Source organism: Lepidochelys kempii, chromosome 1 (genome assembly GCF_965140265.1).
Source record: "Lepidochelys kempii isolate rLepKem1 chromosome 1, rLepKem1.hap2, whole genome shotgun sequence".
Lineage (NCBI taxonomy): Eukaryota > Metazoa > Chordata > Testudines > Cheloniidae > Lepidochelys > Lepidochelys kempii.
In genome coordinates this window covers 242,046,019-242,068,132 of record NC_133256.1, presented here as the reverse complement: position 1 = coordinate 242,068,132, position 22,114 = coordinate 242,046,019, and the positions used below count along the sequence as shown (strand labels likewise).

The window sequence follows — 22,114 nt, the reverse complement described above, 5'->3', positions numbered from 1 at the left end:
CACTGGCATAAGCACCCGTGTGCACAGCACTATGTTAGTGGCAGATGCTTTCCCACCAACATAGCTACCGCCGCTTGTTAGGTGGTTTTATTTATGTCAATGGGAGAGCTCTCTCCCATCGGCATAGAGCAGCTACATGAGCAATCTTACAGTGGCATAGCTGTATCAGTACAGCTGTGCCGCAGTAAGCTTGCTAGTGTAGACATGGAGACTTCAAGAGAGACAAGAAGGTGAATAGCAAGAACCTTAGCTCAGAGATGGCATAAATATATACTTGTGACTCACCAGCCACTCAAACCCAGACACCATCTGAAATATACCAGGATGGGAGAGGAAGGCCAATGAGTGACAAAGGGGAGAGCACTCCTGCCTGGAATTACATCAACTTGGCTGCTTTCCACTGATCCAGGCCATCATCTAACAGGAGGCTGCACACACCAGTGCTGGAACTAGGGGTACTGGGGGTGCACCTGCACCCCTGACTTGAAGTGGTTTTCATCATATAAAGGGTTTGCAGTTTGATTCAATGGCTCTCAGCACCGCCACTATACGAATTGTTGAATGGGTTCTTGAAGACTGGCTGGAGATTAGAGGGACTATACTGCCAAGTCAGAGATGGGCCCAAATCAGAAATTCCCAGATCCCAACCAGGGGCCAGTGCAAGGATATTTTGCACCCTAGGCGAAACTTCCCACCCCCCGGCACATCGGTTCATTGAGGGGCAAATCCCAACAAGCCTTTATAGCTCTAACTGCACCTGTTACCTCTTGATTATTAAAAAGATATTTCTTAATGATCAATAATGAATACAATCATAATATACAAGGGCAGAGGGGATATTTTATTCTTGGGTTATAAATCTTTTTCCTCTTACAATATAAATCATACATGCTGCTAAGAAGGAAGGTCTTGTGTGAGAGTCACGTGCCTGGGAGTGAGCAGATCCATGTTCTATTCCCAGCTTTTCCTCAGAATTCCTGCAACACACACATTCTTCTCCCTTGCAAGGCAACTCAGAGGAACATCTAGAAGAGCTAGCTCTTAAATAGACACATCCTTGGGCCAACATGACACCCATATGCCTCATTTTCAATTGAATAGGCACATTGCCTCCCAAGAACTCCAGCGAGCAGGGATAGGGCGTGTGCATGGCACACCATCCCTAGAGGACATGCTACCATATTTGCAACCAATGTGGAGAAAGGTGTAAGGGGAACATGACCAAGTCTGCGGCCCAGCACATTTTGAGGGAATTTGTGCACCAAGGGTCCCCAGAGTGAGTCCCTGAAGCAGGGGTACTTGCAACCATGTACTATGTGTCCTAGGGTGTAGGACAACACATATCTGTCAGTTTGTGGTTCAAGAGCACTTCAAATGCCATTGCATCTACTAACTGATTAGACAATACAGCACTGAAGCACTTGCATAACTTCAACCATGTGAGTAATCCTGCTATGTTTAAAGTTACTCACATGCTTCAGTGCCTGGAAGCACTGCCACTCTGGTAGTGGAGTTATGTATTACCCTTCCCATGGCGCGGTGTTTCAAAAATATTAATATTAAAGATTTATATTGCCAGAGGCGTCAACCATGTTGGGGCCCCATTGTGCTAGGAACTAAATTGATACATAGTAAATGATAGTCCCCAGGTGTTTACAGTCTAAAGACATGATATAACAGGTGCATAGGCAAACACCTGTGCAGGTTGTCCGTGGTGCATATGGCTGTGGGATGTTTCTTTTAGGATGAAATCCAAATTAATAAACAAAGTCACTTGGCATAGCCTACCAAGAATCAACTTTGCAGTTGACAAATCCCACTCAGTTAATTGCTCATCTAACTTTCAGCAACTTTCATGAAAATCTAGGCTCTTTATCTCTTAGATAAAAAAATATGTATTTCTCTCCCTGCATCCTCTGGAAACCTAACTACTTGTTGGCTTAGTTGATATGGAGTTCATTGTTTTTCAGTTGACTTTCAAAATGTGCCGTGCAAATATTTGAGTAACAGTACCTCAAAAGGCAGAAGGGGGGGGGGGAGGTGGTTTTTCCATACTCAACTTTCAAAATCATTTTCTCTCTCTGTGAATTTTTAACAATACTAAAGTTAGTAAAACAAGACTTTTTTTTAAGATGTGATGGTCCAAGTATAAACAAACAAAACTCCCTCTTCCTATAGACATCTTAGCTCCACACATTCTCTCTCGCTCTCAGCAAGGGATTCAATTAGAGCTTGGCACATTTTTTCAGGTGAATCGTTTTTCTGATGAACACCATTCAGTCAACCTGAAACTACTCATGAATCTAATACAAATTTGCTGAATAGTTTCAGCGAGAGAGAGACATTTCCAGACTAGATTCACAAAACAGCCAGAGAAGGCAGAGGTTGGGTACTTTATAGCTTTTAGCACAGTGCACTCACCAGGGATATGGGAGACCTAGGTCTGAGTTCCTCCCCTGGAGCAGGGACTTAAATCCAGGTGTCCCCCAAGCTCTGGAACAAGGATTTGAACCCAACTCTGCCCTAACCAGCAGGCTCTTAGCTCTTCTGGGGTGGGTCTCTCTCTCCATCTCTCCTGTTGAAATTGTTGTGCTTTGTATGAAATACTTGAATAGTCATTGGGCCAGAGAGCAAGACACAATGAGAATAACTCTATAGTCTGGAGATTAGGGCACTCCCCTGGAATGTGGGAGATCCAACTTCAAGTCCCCGTGCCAATGAACCTTTAATGCCTTAAATACTGGTCTAAGGCTATGTCTACACCAGCACTTTTGTCAGTAAAATTTTGTCTGTCAGGGGGTGTGAAAAAACACACCCCGACTGACATAAGTTACACTGAAAGAAGTGTCAGTGTGGACAGAGCTATTTTGGTGGGAGAGCTTCTCCCACCGACATACCTAATGCCACTTGTTGGGGGTGGTTTAATTATGCCAAGGGGAGAGCTCTCTTCTGTCAACATAGAGCGGCTACATGGGAGACCTTACAGCAGCGCACCTACATCAGTACATCTGTGCCGCATTAAGGTGTCTAATGTAGATGTAGCCTAAAAGTTACAAGGGGGCCTACCATCTTCATTCAACCTAGCACAGACTTCTTCAGTTCACTGATATTTTCCACAATGTGTAGATCCGGGTCAACCAAAACCAAATATTTTTTCCAATACCAGCAAACCAAAAAAAAAAGTGGTTAGTTTTCACACTGCCCTATTCACAGTGCTTCCCCACGCCCCTCTGCAGAATCCTCAGATCAGGACATTCCCCAACACACAGACAAACGCGCACACCAGGAGACCGGTAAAGTTCTTCTCACAGAGCAGCGCCTGCAGGCACCCAGTATATGTCAGAACGCTGTTCTCCCCGGGGAGAGAAGAGAAGGAATTTCTATACTTTGCTTACAGCAAATGAAATTCCTGCAGCCTATCCCACTGTGTGCTCCCTCCCACTCCACCCATCCCTGCTTTACAACCCCATCACTGCCTGCTCCTCTCAGCGTGTGTCCTTCTCACAGCCCGTAACTGTCTCTGCCCATCCCTTTTGCTACCTGGCCCATGCACTCCTTAACCCTAACAGTACCTGTTGCCTGTCCCTCTCTCAGCCCTGTGCTCTCCACCCCCCTAGCAATCCCTCGGTGCCCATTCCCTTTGCTATCCATCCACCTCTTTGCCAATCTCTCTAGCATCCCTTGCTGCCAAGTCCCCTCACTACCCATTTCCCCCTCTGGTGTCCCTACCTTCTCACCTCAGAATTTCCATTGGAAATCAATAAGGAAAGTTCCCTTCAGTTGGTCCCTCAAAATGAATTCATTTACTTTCTTCAGGTCCCTCTTCCTAGCCTAACAGCGGTGGGGGCTTCTCCCTCTTTCAAACTCCTTTGCCCACCCATCAAAATACTCCAGGCACCCCTGGACTCCAGCAAGCAGTTCTGTTGAAATGTTCGTGAAGCCTGCAAGGTGACTGCCTCAGTGACAATCAGGGGCTGTGGAGTCCCCTGCGGCCCCAGCACTGGCAGCATGACGTACAGACTCAAACAGACACAGGGACAGAACAGTTACCCAGCTTACCTGAATCCAGCTCAAGTCTCCGCAGGCAGTGAAGTGCAGTACTGTCCCACTGAGTCACCAACAGGCAATTCACTATACACAAGAAGAGGCAAGTCAAGGTGCCTACAATTCTGAGAGAAATGGGGTTGGGCAAAAGATTCTTCCCTCCCACCCCCCTCCATCAGATCTCCCTGTTAAATGATTATCAAGTTCACTGGTGGGTGGAGTGGGAGAGAGGGGGAATGTGTGTGAGCAATGGAAATTTCTCCTCACCTCCCTTCCAATACTTCCCTCTCCAGACCTTGACCTATAATAAGAGGCACTGGCAGAGAGAGAAGGAGGGAAAGAGGCCATGCCAGGCAGAACTAAGGTCAGAAGTTTGCAGGCAACAGTTACAACATTCAGTGGAACTAATCCAAGTCCCTTTACACTCACTGGAACGAAACAAGCTCTCCTCTCACACACAGTTTGATAAAGCCTAACCAGACTGCCTCACATTCCCAGCTCTTTAAACTGTGGAATCCCCTTACAGTGCCCTGGGACATGGAACGAATCACCTCAAACTCCACCAGGAATGATTATGCTAAACCTGCTTCAGTGCTGGAGCTCAGAACAGAACAACAAGAATGAAGAATCCAGCTGTCAACCTGCAGAATGCAATGGAGGAACTGGGAGCTGTGCGAGGGGGATATTTATTCTACTGCACTCAGGGCAAAATATTGAAATGTCTGTGTTTTTACCACGCACATACACGTACACCCAGTCTGAGTTCACGGCTGGTGTAACACTATAGTTGTGGGCCAGTGTCAGCATGCCCAAAGCCTTTATTTTGACACATGCCAATTGACCCCTTTGTTTTCACGTGAGGACGGGTCTTATTTAAAGGAACACTCCCCATGTGCGTTTCAGAAATGCTCCGATTTCCTCTTTAGAGCAACATCTCTGTAGCTGTATTTGTACCTCTTTCTGTAGTGATTTTGGCAGGGCTACTCACATGATCAGCTGCAGGACCCAGGATGCCAGTGCCTCCAGTTTTCTCATTAGCATTCAGTATCTTCCCCTCTCTTTGGCGCCCATCCTGCAGACACAGACCCATGTGCTAAAGCGATGTGTTTGCAGGATCAGGGCCTATACAGTCACACAGGGCTCCAGCACATTTCCTGATCCATTTATTTGGGTTGGACACTACTGGGTGCCCAGCACCCTCAGTTGCCATCAGCGGTAGCCCATTAGGTGGAAGTTGAGGGCACTTGGGGAGCAGCAGGAAGCACCCAGCTCCGGGCTGTGCTGGGCCTTCTGAGAGACTCTGTGGGCTCTTTTATATCAATTCCCAACAAAATCCTGCTTAGACTCCAAAAGGGAGCTGGTAAATCTGCAAATGCTCAGTGACTCCTGATGGAGGCAAGGAGCTCAGGGACGTCTGGGCAGCGTTTAGATGGTCACCTGTGAATGGTAGTTCCACCAGCATGAGCCATAAGACAGCCACTCAGGATTGCGTTTTACGAAGCAGGGGGAAAGGGCCTATGTTCTGTTTTGGACTGCACTTGTCTCCATACAACCACTGAACTGTAGGGCCAGAGCCTGATCCACTCTACCAGTCCCCTGAGCCGCCAGTGCCACATAAAGACACTTTAAAGCTGCTTTAATTGGGCTGCTGGGAAGTCCTCCAAATTGGGGAAAAGCTGCATGCTGCCCCTTCCCAGCCCCAGTGCTCCCAGTATAGGGGACAGATTCAGGCTGGGACTAGAGGGCTGCTCTGTTCTGCTGATCTCTGGCTGGTGGAACAATCCCTTGGCGCTATTACAGCCAGTATAAGTTGAATGAAGAATCCATTCACTGAGAACCAAACTGGCCTACAACACCCCTGGGACTTAGGGGAGCATAAAGTAGGGTGGTCACCTTTCCAATGGATAACCAGACCACGGAGGCTCCACCCCCTGCCCCACATCTTCCCCCCAAGGTTCCACCTCTGCTCTGCCTCTTCCTCCCAAGGTCCCACCCCTGCCCCCACCTTTTCCTCCCAGAGCCCCACCTCTGCACCCTGCCAGCTGCACAAGCAGCCTGGCCCCAGAGGCGGCTGCTGCTGCGCTGCCTCCTTCCCTCTGCTTAGAGTTGCCACGGATTAAAAAAGAACGGACATCGGGGCTTGTCAAATGGCACCCAGACACACAAGCCAAACTCCAGACTGTTCGGGTGAAAATCAGACGGGTGGCAATTTATTTCAAAATACCTATCAGCAAGTATGTCTGTGACAATACCGACACACACAAAAATTCCACATTGCGCAGTGGCACAGAATTCCCCCAGGAGTATAGAATTATGGGATGAGGGGAGACTCAGAGCATTCATTTAAAAACTTTCTAGTTCCATGGGTTGCAGAGAAAAGCTTGGCAGCGTGACCTGAGTGCACCCAAAATGTCCAGAAACCAGAAGGCAAAGAAAAAGAACCCCAACTTAGTTACTTTTAAAGTCTCATGATTCTGGGAGACCAGCTCATGATTTCTGAAGGCTTGTGGGGTGGCATATTGATAATGCATGGACCGCGGCTATTCCTCTCCCTGGGACCACGTGAACTTCACAATCATTAGCAGGGATAGAACCCAGATCCTTCTGCTGAAAAGGGCCCTCTAAGAGTATGTCTACACTTCACGCAGGAGGTATATATTCCAGCTTGAGGAGACATACCCAAACCAGCTCCGACTGAGCTATCACGCTAAATATGGAGCGTAGCCACAGTGGCACACGGTGGGGTGCTAGCCGCCCCAGATACAGGCCTAGTGTCTTGGATGATCACATACTCACCCGGCTAGCCTCTCCCATGGCTTGCATTAGTGTGGCTACTCTTCTATATTTAGCATGCTAGCTCGCTCATTGCTAGCTTGGGGTATGTGCTCTCGGGCTGGATTTACACCTCCAGCTCCATGTGCAGCTGAGCTAACGTGAGTTAAAGACAACTCTGGTAACTGTGCTAGCGTTAGGTCTTATTGCCACCGTGGGCCTCAAGGACAATGCACTCCCCCACCCCCACCCCCACACACACGAGCATGCCCAATGCTCTAGCTAGCAGAGGGCACACACCAACCAGGCCATCCAGGCGTGCCCACAGACACCCTGCAGCACCGCCCTAGCAACAACAGCAATTGCTAGGAGCCCCTCTCCTGGCATGGCGGGCACAGCTCTCTCCCCATCAGCCACGCTGCCTCCAGAGATAGTAGAGTACCTACCGAGGTCCTGGAAATAAGGTCAATTTCAGACAGCGCCCCTCACCCCGTAGTTAGTGTCACTCTTGATCCACCAGCAGAGCAAACGCTGGGGATGCAAACAGTGGCTCTCAAATACTATTGATGCAATCTAAGAAATTACTGCATTCAAACAGCCAGTGCTGATATAAGGGTATGTTTCTCCCATGTGTTCTTTAGCACCCGTGCTGCCTCCTCCAATCAAGTGGGGCTATCAAGGGACAACTCTAATATTTCCCCTCCCCCATCTTTGCACCATTGGATGGCTGGGCACAGCTCTCAAGACTCTCTGTTGGTGGTCTAAGCTTCCTGACTCACCTGCACCTAGACTTCAGCCAACCTCTGGGAAAGTGCTCCATGAGCGAGGCGCACTCATGCACCTGTGTGGAACCAGATAGGCAAGCATGCACACAGGCATGCATGTTCACACACAGACCTTTGCAAACACACACAAGCACACTCATATACAGATGCAGCAGAACCTGGGGATTAAGAGGGGCATTCTGATTTTCTACACTGCAGCGAGGAGATAAGTTAATAATCAGCAAATGCTTACACTACACCCAAATAAAGTCCATAGTGCAGCAAGAGACGTCTGAAATTGTGACCGCTCCACACAGTTGTGTTGCAACCCTTTGTTATGGTGCATTACGGTGCCTTTAAGAGAAGGCTGGGAACAATTCAGCCTCCTTTCCAGAAGGAAGGGGGCAGTTCTCTTGGGAGTGAAGCCACAGCCAAAACCAGCCAGATGTTGCTGGCAGCTGATGGTCACCCGTGGGGAGCACAGGAGGCTGTTCTGGGGTACTAGGAACCCTAATGGGGAGAATCAGGGCCAACTGTTCCTGTATTTCACAGAACACTGCCTGACAAACAGACATTCCCCAGCTAAACAGTCACCTGCTAAGAACCGAAATGCAGCTGTATCATTTTCCCTGCCCCAAGATCTGCTCCCCCTGAAGCCAATGCACCCACCCACACACACACGTCCCCTGCCATAATTCCCTCCTTCAAGAAGAGCTGCCATTGCAATCCATTATCAAGAGTCCTGCATTTATGGATGTAAGCAGTGTCAGGATGAGCTCCATCCTGACATCTGGTGGTGAGGTGTGGCAAATTGTGGAAAAGAACTTCAGGGGCCGATCTCATTTGCATAGGCACACCCGCCCCGCCTACAATGAGGCCATAGCTGCCCAAATGGTCACTTTGGCTGCTGTGGGATCCCCAGTGTCTCTGTTATTGGGGCAGGAAGAATAAATTGTTATTACCCTGATTATGGGAACTGTGCTGGGAACTGTACTTGGTGAATCTCTCCATCATAACAAAAGGCCATCAATTAAGTAGCACTCGCTAGGCAAGGGTCATGGGTTCCAAAACTCTGTGAATTGAGAGAGGCTGGGGACAAGTATTAATACTTGGTGGCATGGGCTCCTTGGTGAGGGCCTTACATGCTAATTGCACTTCCTCCTCTCTCCACTGTGGAATATCAGAGCTAATTTTGATTCCATTAGGAGTCTAGTTACAGGCTGCTGAGCTCACTTTGGGCTAATGGTATACCAGCACTGAGGCTCCCCTACTGCAAGCTGAATTCACCAAAGAGCTGAACTGACTAAGAGCTGAAATCACTGAGTGTTGTGTTAAGTAGTGGGGGAGCCTGAAGATATATTGTGGAGCAGTTTGCGGGACAGCTGGAGTGCCTTGTGGACAGGCTGGTGGAGCAGTTTGTGGGATGGCGGGAGCTGCTGGTGGGCAGCGGAGCCGAGCCGAGCGAAGCAGTTCGTGGGGCGGCTGGTGGAGCGGAGCAAAGGCCTATGGAGTTGTGGGGTGGTCAGCTTCAGATCATGTAAGGTGCCCCTTACCTCTCTTCCCCCTCTTCCCCCATCTCCACCCAGGCTGGGAGGTAAAGCTCTGCAGATAAACTTTCGAACTCTGGGGCTCCCCTGACCAGGGAAAGAGACTTTTGGGTCATTGGACTTTTGGGACTTTGGGTGATTTAGGGTTGCTGGACTCAAGAACCAAAGGGAAAGAGCATGCCCCAATTTGCTTGGGGTGGGTTTTTGCTCATGGGTTGTGTTACGAATCCTGTTGGTGGTGTTTCCCCAACATAATGCCACATTGTTTCTCTCTGTTATTAAAAGGCTTTTGCTACACTCAGACTATGTGCTTGGGAGAGGGGAAGTATTGCCTCTTGGAGGCACCCAGCGGGGGTGGTATATATTTGTCCCAGGTCACTGGGTGGGGGCTCGGGCTGGTTTGCATTGTGTTATTGGAATGAATCCCCTAGATATTGAACCCGGCCCTTGTTGCTGCCAACTCTGACGGGCAGAAGGGTTACATGCTTTTTCTAATAAAGCTGGGGAAATAATGGTTCACCGGCGGAGTAACACAGCTGGTCGCCCAATTGCTTTGGTCCACAAGGCAAGAGATATTGGGGTCATTCATGATATTTCCCAGGAATTTGCTTTTTTCCATATCATCTTATCTGCTAGCAATTCTGACAGTGCCACAAAGTGCAGAAGCTTATTTTTGAATATGCTGCATCTTCTTCCCCTTCCCCCAGACTCATACCCTTAATAAAAGCCTTCTAGATTTTGAGATCAAGTGGTAACACACACACACGGCTTCCAAAACCATGACAGCTCTAGAGTTGAGTGTTCCTAGTATTTCTTTCCAGCCTGAATCAAGGGACACAACAAGTAGTGAAATCTCAGTGAGAGAGCACAGTGCAAATCTCCCATAGAACATGCTACATCTACTCTGCCTCACAAAATGGCAGCTGTGCACACAGATAGGCTGATGCCTTAGAAGTTCAGCAGCACAGTACCAAGTCACAAAGCTATATCCCCAACAATTCCACACAGCTCAGTGCAGGCCTTTCGCTTCCTTTCCCCAAGATGTCCAACATCCCATTAGATGAGGATGAATTCTGTCTGATCTCACCTCCCTGGGGACTCCCGTCTTCCTGAAACACCACATCTGCCCTAAATTCGTAAGCAGGGAAAAGAGACTAATGACATCATCTATCACCCCAATGCACTAATTAAGTTAAACTAAAAAATCCTAGCCAAAAATCTTGGCAATGTCCTTCCAGCCTCAGTTCCTACCAAAATTGTAACTTAGTCCACAATGTTGCTATTTGGGCTTCCATACAACTGAAAACAGGCTTGGTCTTTCCTTATGCAGTGAAAACTATAATTGGATATACTGGCCACGCCTTGTTGAAGTGACAGACAGATTTGTGGTAGATTCACATTTATCATCCTAAACTCTCCATCCCTCCTACGAGGTTTTGGTTTTTTTGTTGGGGGTTGTTGCTCACTATATCCCAGAAGCTAGCTGTGTGATTGGCTCACATCTTCCATGCGTCCATCAACAGTCATCCTGAATACTGGCCAGGAGATGTCGCAAAGTCCACAAAAGATTCACGAGCTGGGATTCCCTGCCAGTGCTTTCCCCTATGGCAGAACATCATTCCTAGCCCTCTGCACTAGTTTGGATGGAGAAGGGCTGTCAAGGTGTCTCTGCTTCAGGGTGGATGTGATGTGGTGAATCATCTATTGCGCTGCCCCAAAAAGTAGGGACACAGACTGAGATGGAGAGCAGTCAGAAGGGGCCTCATCATAAAGATCTCAGTCGTAGCAGTAGAAGAGGTGTCTGTACGCAGGGGCATGTAGGTAATGGAGACATCTGCTGACAGTTGGCCTTTGTGATTCTGTAACAGAGACATTTGCTCTGCTAGGGACAGTGGCAAAGAGGGCCCCAGAAGAAAGAATATGGCAAAGTCTTGGACATCTGTTCTCCCCATGCTCGGGTGGCTGACTGGACAGGAGATGAACCTGTTGGAACAGGACATAGGTTCAGGAGACCAACAGATACCTGGACTACACAGGCTGTGAGGGTGCAAAGAGCAATGTGGATCTGGGAGGACAGGCAAATTGGGGTTGGTTGTGGCACCTGCTGGCAAAGTGGTGGGACTGTGAACAGCTACGGTGAAACAACGGAGGGGGTGGAGACTGAGTCACCTGGTACAGCCCCTTCACAAGTAGTTATACCATAACTCCCCCAGATACGCAACCCCCTACAACTGCTGTGCCCAGTGCTCCAAAAGGAGGCTGGTATAGAGACTTCCTGGATGCCAGGTCAGCGACGCATTGTCTGGGTTTTCAAACACCCATCATTTTCTCCACTGAAATGCTCATTCACACAGGCATCTAGGAGAGAGTCTTAACAACACTGCGGTGGCTCTCTGTCTGAGAGGATCCTGCAATGTTGCCAAGCAGTTCATCCTTACCCTCCCACTCAGGACTCTGCATTTTTAAAATTTCTTCTTAGTGTTGCCTAAGAAGGTGCCCCATCTAATGCCGGGGGGTGGGGGGGAGGGGAGGGTAGAAGAGAAAGAAAGGAGAGATTTATTTTTAAGATCAGATGGAAAAGAAGAGTCTGACCTCTTTCCAGGGATTGCTGAGGCAATTCACAATCTCATAAGCCTCTTAATTTTTTATGCAAGAACGCAAAACAGAACAGATGTGGCTCTCTCTACTCACCCCATCTTCCCAAACTATTAGATTCACTTTTCAGAGTAGGTGGCCTCTGAGCTAATGTAACATACGAGTCTCCCCAAGTGGACCAGGCAGGAGTAATGGTAAAGTTCCCATTGATTTCAATGGCAGCAGAGCTGAGCCAACATGAGTGCTTGAAAATTGCACATGCTAAATTCTGGTGCATATTCCTGCCCTGCTCCAGCTGGGAGATTCTTAAGTTGCCTTAGAGAAGAGCCATGCAAAGACTTTTGGAACTGGAGGTCTGGAGAGAGAATTTCAAATATAATCAGTTCAAACTCTTGGTTTCCAAGAATTATCCTAAATTCACAGCCTTGTTTTACTGGTTGTTTTGTAATGACCCTGTAGATTGATTTCAGCTCTGGGAGTCCTGATCAAGAGCACTCACATTTACCTTACCTGTTGCATCGTTGGTTTGCAGCTAGGACATTTCACCCCATCAATGAGCTGACTTTGTCCATGCGTCCTAGTCACTGGTTAATTAAGCAGACTGAAAGAACCCTTTCAATGGATCTCTGGGCTCCCTCTTTGATTAACTACAACTCACTGGACATTCCACAGCGGTAATATTTATATTAATAGTAATTTGCACTGGAAAATCCTACACAGATGAATGGAAAATCAAAATCTCTATAGATTTTTTGGAACAATCCTATAAAATTCAGTGGAGAACAGTAGCCCTGCTACTGCATTCTTCAGCAGATTGCAAAACAAAACAAAAAAACCCAGGAACCCAATGGAAAGGATTTCATTGTCTATTAAATTCCATTGGTTTTCAATGTCATTTTTATAGTTCTGTACTAACTTCATATGGAATCCTACTGGTAACATCTCTATTAAATTCTATGGGATTTTTCCATAAGGGCCTTTCCATAGATTTCAAAGTACTTTCAAATATGGACTCTCATACCACCACTGCAATATAGGGAAGTATTACTCTCTCTCTGTCACAAATGGGGGAAACTAAGGGACAGTAAGGTTACAAGACTTGCTCGAGGCCACACAAAATCCGTGCCAAAAACAGGAACTGAATGCAGGTCACCTACCTCCCAGGCCCGTGCTTGAACCTCCAGACCAGCCTTTCGCCCATATACAGGAACAGTAACTGAGTCTTTTCAGAAATCCAAGTAATTGATTGGGCCTTTAAATGGCACCGTGCCGGGGATGACAGCAGAGGTCTGGCCATGGGTCCCACACGCCACTAAAATCCTTTAAATGAATCAAAATGCTCAATTCTAGGAAATGGAAAATTGGCCCTTTTGCTCTGGATGCCAGAAATCAGGCTTCCCGGGCCCACCTCTTGCAACCTGCCACCTTGGAAGGGGTGAATGCTGCCACACATGCTGATAAGTTATAGGCCTTTTCCTTGCACATGACCACTCCAGGGACTTCAATCAGAGGACCCTGACCTTGTTGTTAAAGTGCTCGCAGACTGACAACTTCATAAGAATCCTTCTGAACAAAAGATTTGCTCAGCCCTTTGGAATTTACCAGAGATTCAGGCGAGAAAGGACCACCAAGTCACCCAGTCTGATCTCCCGTATATCACAGGCCACTATAGTTCACCCAGATTCCTCTTTGTTGAGCCTAATGACTTCGGTCCTCAGGAGAGCACACTGCTGTGTGTCACAGGCACAGAACAGCTGATACGGAGGTGCCTGAGGCCCTTGTGAGGGGAGGGAATTGATTGGAGGAGACATGGCCAAATGCTGCTATGAGGTGATCCACACCCCATGTTGCAGAGGAAGGCAAAACCCCTCAAGGGTCCCTGCCAGTCTGACCTTCCCAACCCCAATTCTGGTGATCAGTGTGACCCTAAGTATGTGAGCAAGAACCAGCCATGCACCTAAGAAGATCTCTACACTGCAGGTAGAGGTGATATTGCAGCTTGGACAGACATACCCATGCTAGCTGTAATCTACCTAGCACAGCTAAAACTAGCAGTATGGGCTCCAGGGAGGGCTAGCAACAAGCGGAACAACCCATGCCACTGCATCCTCACTGCTAGTTCTAGCTGTGCTAGGTAGATTGCAGCTTGTGCAGTTATGTCTGCCTGAGCAGCAATCACAGACAACGTATCCAACAAAAGAGGCTTCTGTGCACCACCTCAGCGCACTGGTCCACCCTCTCTGGTGTCCGGTCTCCAGCTGTGACCAACTGCTGATAGCTCAATTGTGTAAAAATCCTTCTTGTCCCCTGTAGGCAACCATATATAGCACCTTGCATAAAGTCACAGCTGACACTGTTCCAGAGGAAAGGAATTTTAATTACCATTCTGCCCACTTCTTATAGCACCAGCTCTGACCACAACAGACCCAAGTTAACATCCAAGTCCCGCCATGGGGATCAGGATCCTGCTGCCTGGGGAGGCCGGGAATGAGAAGCCGAACACTAGTGGAGCCGGACTGTAGTTCCTCCTTGCACTAGGAATGTGATTTCCAGGATGTGAATCCAGCTGCCTTCACAAACTGGGAGCTTCCCAAGCCTCTGGCCAGCTTAGCTGTAAATTCACCCAAATGACATTTTTTTGCAGTGGTTGCTCATATCTTAGCAGGATCTAAAGCAGCGAGGCCACCTTGTGACTACCAGCAGCAATTGCACCTTTCCTGTTTTGTTTTTCATTAAACACCCAATTGGGATATCCTGAGCAGCCCTAGTGAGAGCTCACAGTAAGGACTCAGGGGACTGAATCATGCAGCAATGTATTCAAGGATTCAGCTACAATCCAGAAATTGCCGGGAGCCTGGGCTCAACTTCTTGTGTGTTCCTGCTTTGGAACACATGACGTGAGGAGAGCAAAAAGAGCACCTGACCTCTGGGGCCAGGGACACATTAGGATCTGCACCCACCCTGAATATTTACGTGGGAACTTACTGCTTAAAGATACCACCTAAACAATATTCACAGAGAACGATTACTTTTAAATTGGGCTGCACAGCTTTGCCTGGGCTCCCCAGTTCTGTCCTCCTAATACATCAGTTACTAGCTGCTATTCCAGTCCTAGGGTCCCAATGCAGATCTGCTAATGCACCTCCATGCTGGCCTGCAGCATCCCCTGCTACTCCAGTTCTCCCTCCCATCTGCCCTGCAAAGCACCTGAGCTGCAGAAACCTCCAGACCTGCCTGAACACCATAGTCCTGACCTGCAAAAACTTCCTTAGTCCTAAAATCAACCCCCTCCCCAGGAAAAAAACACAGACCCTCTGCCAATGCATTACTCTACTCCTGCTCTTACTGCATCTCCTGCTCTTCCAGTCCTGCATCCCCACACAGCTTGGCCAGCACACCTCACTCCTGCCTTGCAGCAGCCTCTGCTCTTGGGTTTTAGAGTCACGGATCTGAGCTCCTACATTCCTTTGGGTTTACCAGCACTGTTCAGGGCCTGATGAAGGAGGAGGCATCTGTGTGGCCCTCCTTGGGATGGTTGTTATAGGTTGGATGTAAGTGCCGCCCTTCCTTTAAGATAATTGTAAGAAACATTTAAGCTCCTATATGGAGCCAGGTAGCTGAAACAGAGGCCTCCATCTGCAACACAGGCACAAGGCATTTGTGGGTGGATAGGTTTTGCTGGTTATTGTTTTGAGAAGGTTTGTGTGTCTGTGGAAGAGAGGCAAAAAGGCAGAGAAGTAAGGAGAATCACAGCAAAGACAGAGTCAGGATAAACACTGGGAATGTGGCCCTGAACAAAAGCTGAGAGAGTTTTGGGCTAAGTGCTGACGAGAGGCTTGGAACTGAGAGTAAAGACACAATCTCTTATTTAATTCCTACTGTGGTCAGAGAAACTGGACTTTATACATTCCTTGTAAATAAACAGGAATGCCTGACTCCATCATCGGTTTATCCTAATAACCACTTGGGTCAAAAAGGAGTAACAGTATATAATATTTCTCTAATTCTGGGAGGTGAGTGAGGGGAAGTCATAACTAATTCGGTGTGGACTTTCCTCTTTAGACTAGTCACACACACCCCCATTACCACCTGGGACTTGGCTTCTTGGGCCAGCAGAATACCCATCACCCCTGCCCAGAGAGGTGGTCCTGGTAGATTGGACTCCATGTAGTTCTGGAATCAAGCAGCACCTTTAGCAGCAAGGACTCCTGGTGTGGAGGGGAGAGTTCCCTTACAAAAAAACCACAAGACACAAAACTGAGGCAGATCCACTCAGGACTGATAAGATAAAGGATTTAATGGAATGAATGGAGAGGTCCTCAAAGTCCATGTTGGAGAATAGCCTCCGTGACCCTTTGACAGTCTCCACTCCAGGGCTGAGTATCTCCTGTCCCACCCACTGGAGCTCTGGGGACTCTCAGCTGTTTGAATCAGCTCCTGTGTGTGCTCCCCAGGAGACCATTAAGGTGCATCGCTGACTCCACACTGTCCCTGGAGACCCTTCTATGGCAGCCCCTGCTGAGCCCATCAAATCCTCCAGCGGAAGAGAGATCAACTCACAAGTCCTGCTCCCCCCAGCAAGTGGAGTATCCTTGAGTCATCCGACAGTTAGAAGGGATGTATCAAACAATCCGGGGGGCCACGGTGGCCCTAACAATGGGACTCTAGCTCTGTCAGCATCAGGAGGCCAGGTCTGGAGGAAGGAATGGGCTGCCCCGCACGCAGACTGAAAGGTAAATCCTCATCTGGGCAGACCAACTGGCGGAATCTCTGAAAGACAAAGTAGGGTGTTGAACAAGGATGAAGGGATGGATCCGGCTCACCCACAGCCTCCTCCCTAAAACCTCACCCCCACCAAACAGCCCCTTTCTAAGTAGCCTTCCAGCAAGGGCAGCATGGAGGGGAGAGGCAGGGAGGAATTTGGTAATCATGACTGTGGACTGCATTTGGCCTGAGGCCTGCACTTGGTCTCCTATCAGCACTTCCCACAAAGTGGTTTTCCTACGGCATTTGACAAGTGATGGAGAGCCAATAACTGCGAGCAGTCATGAGCTGGAGCCGGTTCACACCAGTTCGCTGGTCGCGGGACAACCGGTTCTAAAAGGGCTTCTAAATTTAACAACCGGCCAAAAGTGGCCCTGGAGCACCCACGGGGAAAATTTGGTGGGTGCAGAGCCCCCACCGGCAGCTCCCCTCCGTGCCCCAAGCCCCAGCTCACCTCCACTCCGCTAGTTACGCTCCACCCTACTCTGCTTCTCCACCCCACCCCCGACTTCCCGCAAATCAGCTGTTCATGCAGGAAGCCTGGGAAGGCTGAGAAGCAAGCGGTGGCTTTGTGCTCAGGCCCAGAGAGGTGGAGGTGAGCTGGGGCGGGGAGCGGTTCCCCTGCGAGCCCCCGGGTTACGTGCTGTGGCATGGACAGCCCTCCTTGCGCCCCCCACCCCAGCTCCCCTTCTCTCCGTCTCCCTGGGCCTGAGCGCGAAGCCACCACTTGCTTCTCAGCCCTCCCAGGCTTCCCATGCAAACAGCTGATTTGTGGGAAGCCGGGGGGGGGGGGGCGGGGGTGGAGAAGCAGAGCAGGGCAGCGCATTCAGGGGAGGAGGCGGAGCAGAGGTGAGCTGAGGGCGGGCACGGGGCGGGAGCTGTCAGTGGGGGCTCTGCACCCACCAAATTTTCCCCATGGGGACTCCAGCCCCGGAGCACCCATGGAGTCGGTGCCTAAGGCGCCACTTTTGATGTGATCAGTGTGGGAGCGGCTGCTCCCCCACTAGCTACGCTACCGCACCCCTAGGAGCCAGAGGGGCCTGCCCAATGCTTCCCGGGAGCCGCCCCAGGTAAGCACCGCTGGGACTCCCCACCTCGCCCCCCGGACGGTCCCTCCGGCTCTTAGAGGCGGTGTGGGCACCCACTACGGTGGCCCATGAGACCCTCCTGGCCACTTCTGGGGGCAGTCAGGGGACAGGGGAGGGGGATGGATGGAGCAGGGGTCCCTGGGGTGGGGGCATCAAGGAACACAGGAGGTTGGATGGGACAGGAGTCCCGGGGGGCGGGCCACAACCCCCTTGTGGGTGAGGAGGGAACCAGTTGTTAAGATTTTGGCAGCTCATCACTGACTGCAAGGCACAGGAAGGCAGCTAGCTCTGCGTAGCCCTCCAGCCAGCTTGAATTCAATAAAGCCACTAATTCTTTACAGTAATAGACTGAGCTTCTTAACTTAATTCTACGCTCCTGTTTATTAACCTACAACACACCAATCACACCTCAAGAGGCTGTCACTTCAATATGCCAGTGACCTGTAAGGCCCTCCATCAGCCCCTGTGTGGCCCAGACCCCACTCCCGAAGCAGCAGACTCACCTCTCTCAGGGAGCCCTTGATCATGGAGAGTTTGTAGACAATCCAGAGAGGGATGCAGACCATAGATGAGAGGGCCAGCAGCCAGCCCAGGGTGTCTCCCCACCAGGGGTACACGTACTTCTTGTTGTAGGTCAGAGGGGTATATTTAATCAGAGAAAACAGGAAGGTAGCCTGGGGAGATGGAAGAAGCCAAGAAGAGAGGAAGTGGGGAAGCAATGCCATTAGCCAACATGATCTGCCTTCTGACTTCACACCCACTGCAGGACTTCCTTGGGACAGACAGCCCGCAAGGGGCAACAATCAGAGCATCCATCAGACCCACTTTGGTGCTGCTGTCCCTTCAATTAGTGTTTGTTATCTCAGCCAAGAGCTCTTCCGAGCAGGTGATCTATTCCCTCCCCCAGTTATTCCATCCCCACTCACGGATGTCCATGGTGATCAGATAGACCACACACAGCAGCAGGGTTAAAGCCTTTGGCTTCCAAATCACAGGCCACTTGAGCTAAAGCGGGAGTCTACTCACGAGGGGTATATTTACATGGCCAGCAGAAACCTGCGGCAGCCAGTCTCAGAGCCTGGGTCTACAGATTCAGGCTCATTTGATAGCATGAGAAATAGCTGTGCATATGTTCAGGACTGGCCTGAAGTTCAGGTTCTGAGGCAGAGCCAGAGCTCCACCCCAAGTGTCTACATAGCTTTTTTTTAGCTGCATAGCATGAGCCTGCATCTGCAGACCCTGGCTCTGAGACTTGCTGCCACGGGTTTCTGCTGGCCGTGGAGATGTACCAGAGCTGCCAGGAGCAATAGGGTTCTTACCTTTTATGGATCAGCTGCTGGAGGACAACATGATGGCCACACAGAGCCAGTGAGCCATTACAACCTTGCCCGCTCCATGGGAAAGTGCTTACTACCTACTCAATATGTCCCCAACACAGTGGCCCCAGAGCTAGCCATTTCCCCCACTCCCACAACAACCTAAACCAGCCCCACTCCTCTCTCAGACCCCCAGACCAAAGGCCTCCAAGCTCTCACCATGCAGACAGCTGGCGTGATGAAGAGCCAGCAGTATTTGATAATAGGCCATGGCCTGTAACCAATCATGTCTTCAATGTTATCATAGAAACGATCAGCACCTGAGAAAGACAGGGAAGGAGAGCCTGTTAATAAAAGGGAACAAGAGTAACAGGGTCTGCATGGCCCAGAGAGGATACTGACTGACAGGAAGACCCATGTGGAGAGGAGGGAGCTCAGAAATGGGGCATTATGGGTAATACAGATAAGCGCAAACAAGGGAAATTTGTTAGGGTCACAGACTTCCTTGCTGGCATGAAGCAGCTTCTCCAGCTAGCTCCCCCAGGGCTCTGCTGTAAGGAAGCTCCCACCATCTAAGTCCCAGGGCACTGAAGTGAGGACACGTTGTGTTACTGTCTGTAAAAGGTTTACTAAGGGGATCTGGGCCTGGTGCTCTTGGGGATAACAGAGAGACCAGCCCCAGTGAGTGGACAAGAGTTCACACAGGGATTTGGAGTCAGTGAAAGCCGCTGGCCGCCAGGCCCATACTCACCATACACCCAGGCAATACAAAGTGTTTCAAAGATGGCAACGAAGAGCAGGCACATGCCACTGGCAGCATAGTAATCGAAGAGCTGGAAGATGTACATCCCACCCTGGGAGGGGCCAAGCAGGGAGAAGAAATCTAACTAAGGGACAGGTCAAGCCATTCAGCTAGAGAAAGAACCAACTCAGGTCTTTGGCACCTTCCTGCCCCACCCTCTCCTGGCAGACCCTGATGACAAGCATTCCCCTTATAAGCCCAACCTGGTCAAAACCCGGATCAGCACTGGGGACATCTGTGGAAATCCTGTTCTCCCCAGATCCCATCCCTGCTCTCTCTGCAGCCTGTCATTTCCAGGAGAGGATAAGTCACTGTTAGGGTGACCAGATAGCAAGCGTGAAAAATTGAAACAGGGTGTGTGTGAGGGGGTGGGGGGATAATAGGAGCCCATATTTTAAAAAGCCCCAAATATCGGGACTGTCCCTATAAACTTGGGACATATGGTCACCCTAGTCACTGTCCAGGAGCGCAGGGTTACTTTTAGGACAATCTGAAAAAATAAGCCCGGTAGTGGGAAATGGGAAGAGAGACCCACAGGCCTATCTCTCTGATGTTCAAAAATCAACCCAGACTCCAAATTTGCACCCAGATATAACTGAGTGCAATTTTGCAGGCACAAATCGTTGGGGACCCAAATTTTAGCTGGCTTAGTTGCCTAATTCTACAGGCGCTGCTACAACACGGGCCTGCAATTAATTCCAGGCGCAAAACTGCAGCTGCAAAATCAGGTGCAGATTTTCAAATATCAGAGAGAGAGAAAAAACACACTGGAGTCACCTCCTCCCACTGCCAAAAAGGGAACCTGGTCCCAATTCTGATCTCAGACCAATTTTCATACCGACGGAATTCTATTCCCTTCCATGGGGCTAATCATGCAAATGGACGTGAGGTCAGAACCAGGCCCAGCAGCTAGCTGTACACACAGTGCTCAGGAGGGTCCCATCAAGTAGGGAAGAAAGGGATAAAGATGCTCCAATAGCCTTCAAATGAGACAGGGATAGGGCTTGGTTTGCATGAAACTCTGAAAAGTCCTGACCTCCAAAACACTCTCTCACAGGCCAGCACAGAGCAATGGTCCACGAGAGTTTAGGACAGGCAATGAAAACTGCAATATCCAGTTGAAAGAATTTTTAGCGAGGCAGAATGTAAAACGCTGCACTGGAATTGGGCCACAACACTGCAGAGCAGCTCTTGTAAAATACACCCCGGAATCCTTACTGACCACTCGGGCCAGGGCTTCACTTTAAAACCCGCCCCAGAACTGGCAACTCCAACCACACAGTGCCCACTAGTACCAGGCTGAGAAAGAGGGCAGAGCACCACGTACTGAATCAGTAACACCACTGTCTGCAGCACCTGGGGTGCGCCTCAGAGGTCTCCCATCTGAGCACTGACCCAACACTTATTAGCTTAGGAGAGCACAGACTGCAGCCCCAGGTGGAATTGCTCCTAATCCAGCCATAGGGTCTAGAGTCCTCTTTCCACCCAGAGAAATTTCAGTCAGACGTGACCAGAGCACCCCACAGACTGTGAGCTATAGGAGGATGGACGGAGGGACTCCTGTCTCTGAGCTCTACCTCTGTGAGCATGACCAGTCCTACAAGGTAGGAGAGGATGGAGACAAGCAAGATGAGGGTCTCACGGCGGTTTTGCTTCCGGAAGATGGTGGGGTACATGTCAACAACAGCTGTCACTAGGCTCTCCACACAGACGAACTAGGAAGAAGAAAATTCACACACCTGTCAGCACGCTCCAACTATGCCAGCTGGCTGGTCTTCATTGCGCCACGGCCTCTTGCTCACAGGACAGGTTTCCCTCAGCCAAGAGATACTGCACACATTCAACATTGAGAGCTAGCCCCAGCCATGCCACAGCTGTCCTGGGAACTTCCATGGGCATCCATGCCTCAATCCCTTACTAAGGACGTGCTGCTGGAAACCAGTGCCAGGCCATTTCCCAATCCCTCACTAGGCATGCTGCTGAAATCATGGCTCTGACTCCAGAAGGTATTGCTGGAAACTAGCATCATGGTTCACAGGACACCTGCTCAGACCCTTTCCCACACAACCACAGAATGGGCTGCAGCTCTTCCCTATGCTGTATGGGCTGGATGGAAGGAGGAAGCTCACAGGGAGCATGACATTTTTTATTATCATAGCTCACAGATGCTCCAGCTGAGATTGGGCCCCCATTGTGCCAGGCACTGGACAAACACATAACGGGACAGCTCCTGCGCCAGAGAGTTTACGCTCCAAATAGACCAGACAGGCAATTGAGGTGAAGTGACTGGCCCAAGGTCACACAGCAGGTCAGTAGCAGAACTGGGAATAGAACCCAGATCACCTGAATCCCCGTCAAGTGCCCTGTCCACTGGGCCCATCTGTATATCTGAGCCCATACTAGATTAAATGAGAGCTGACTG

The 22,114-nt window shown here is 49.7% G+C and overlaps 2 protein-coding genes across 7 annotated transcripts in view; both read right to left on the bottom strand.

The window, feature by feature from the left end:
* Window positions 1–4,175, bottom strand: part of SLC6A12 (solute carrier family 6 member 12) — a 78,720-nt gene extending 74,545 nt beyond the window's left edge. Inside the window, exon 1 of the mRNA XM_073320977.1 lies at window positions 4,060–4,175. The gene's annotated coding sequence lies outside the window, so the exon portion shown is untranslated. The remainder of the gene's footprint in view (window positions 1–4,059) is intronic.
* An 11,823-nt stretch (window positions 4,176–15,998) lies between these two features.
* The window catches only part of SLC6A13 (solute carrier family 6 member 13), a 58,059-nt gene continuing 51,943 nt past the window's right edge, over window positions 15,999–22,114 (bottom strand). For 5 of the 6 annotated variants that reach the window (XM_073320945.1, XM_073320927.1, XM_073320936.1 and 2 more), the window contains 5 exons: window positions 21,270–21,407; window positions 19,642–19,744; window positions 19,110–19,210; window positions 18,078–18,248; window positions 15,999–16,492 (listed from right to left, as the gene is read on the bottom strand). In XM_073320945.1, coding sequence (XP_073177046.1) covers window positions 16,373–16,492; window positions 18,078–18,248; window positions 19,110–19,210; window positions 19,642–19,744; window positions 21,270–21,407 — 633 coding nt within the window. In that variant the 3' untranslated portion in view covers window positions 15,999–16,372. The remainder of the gene's footprint in view (window positions 16,493–18,077; window positions 18,249–19,109; window positions 19,211–19,641; window positions 19,745–21,269; window positions 21,408–22,114) is intronic. The other variant, XM_073320962.1, reaches the window with a different exon arrangement.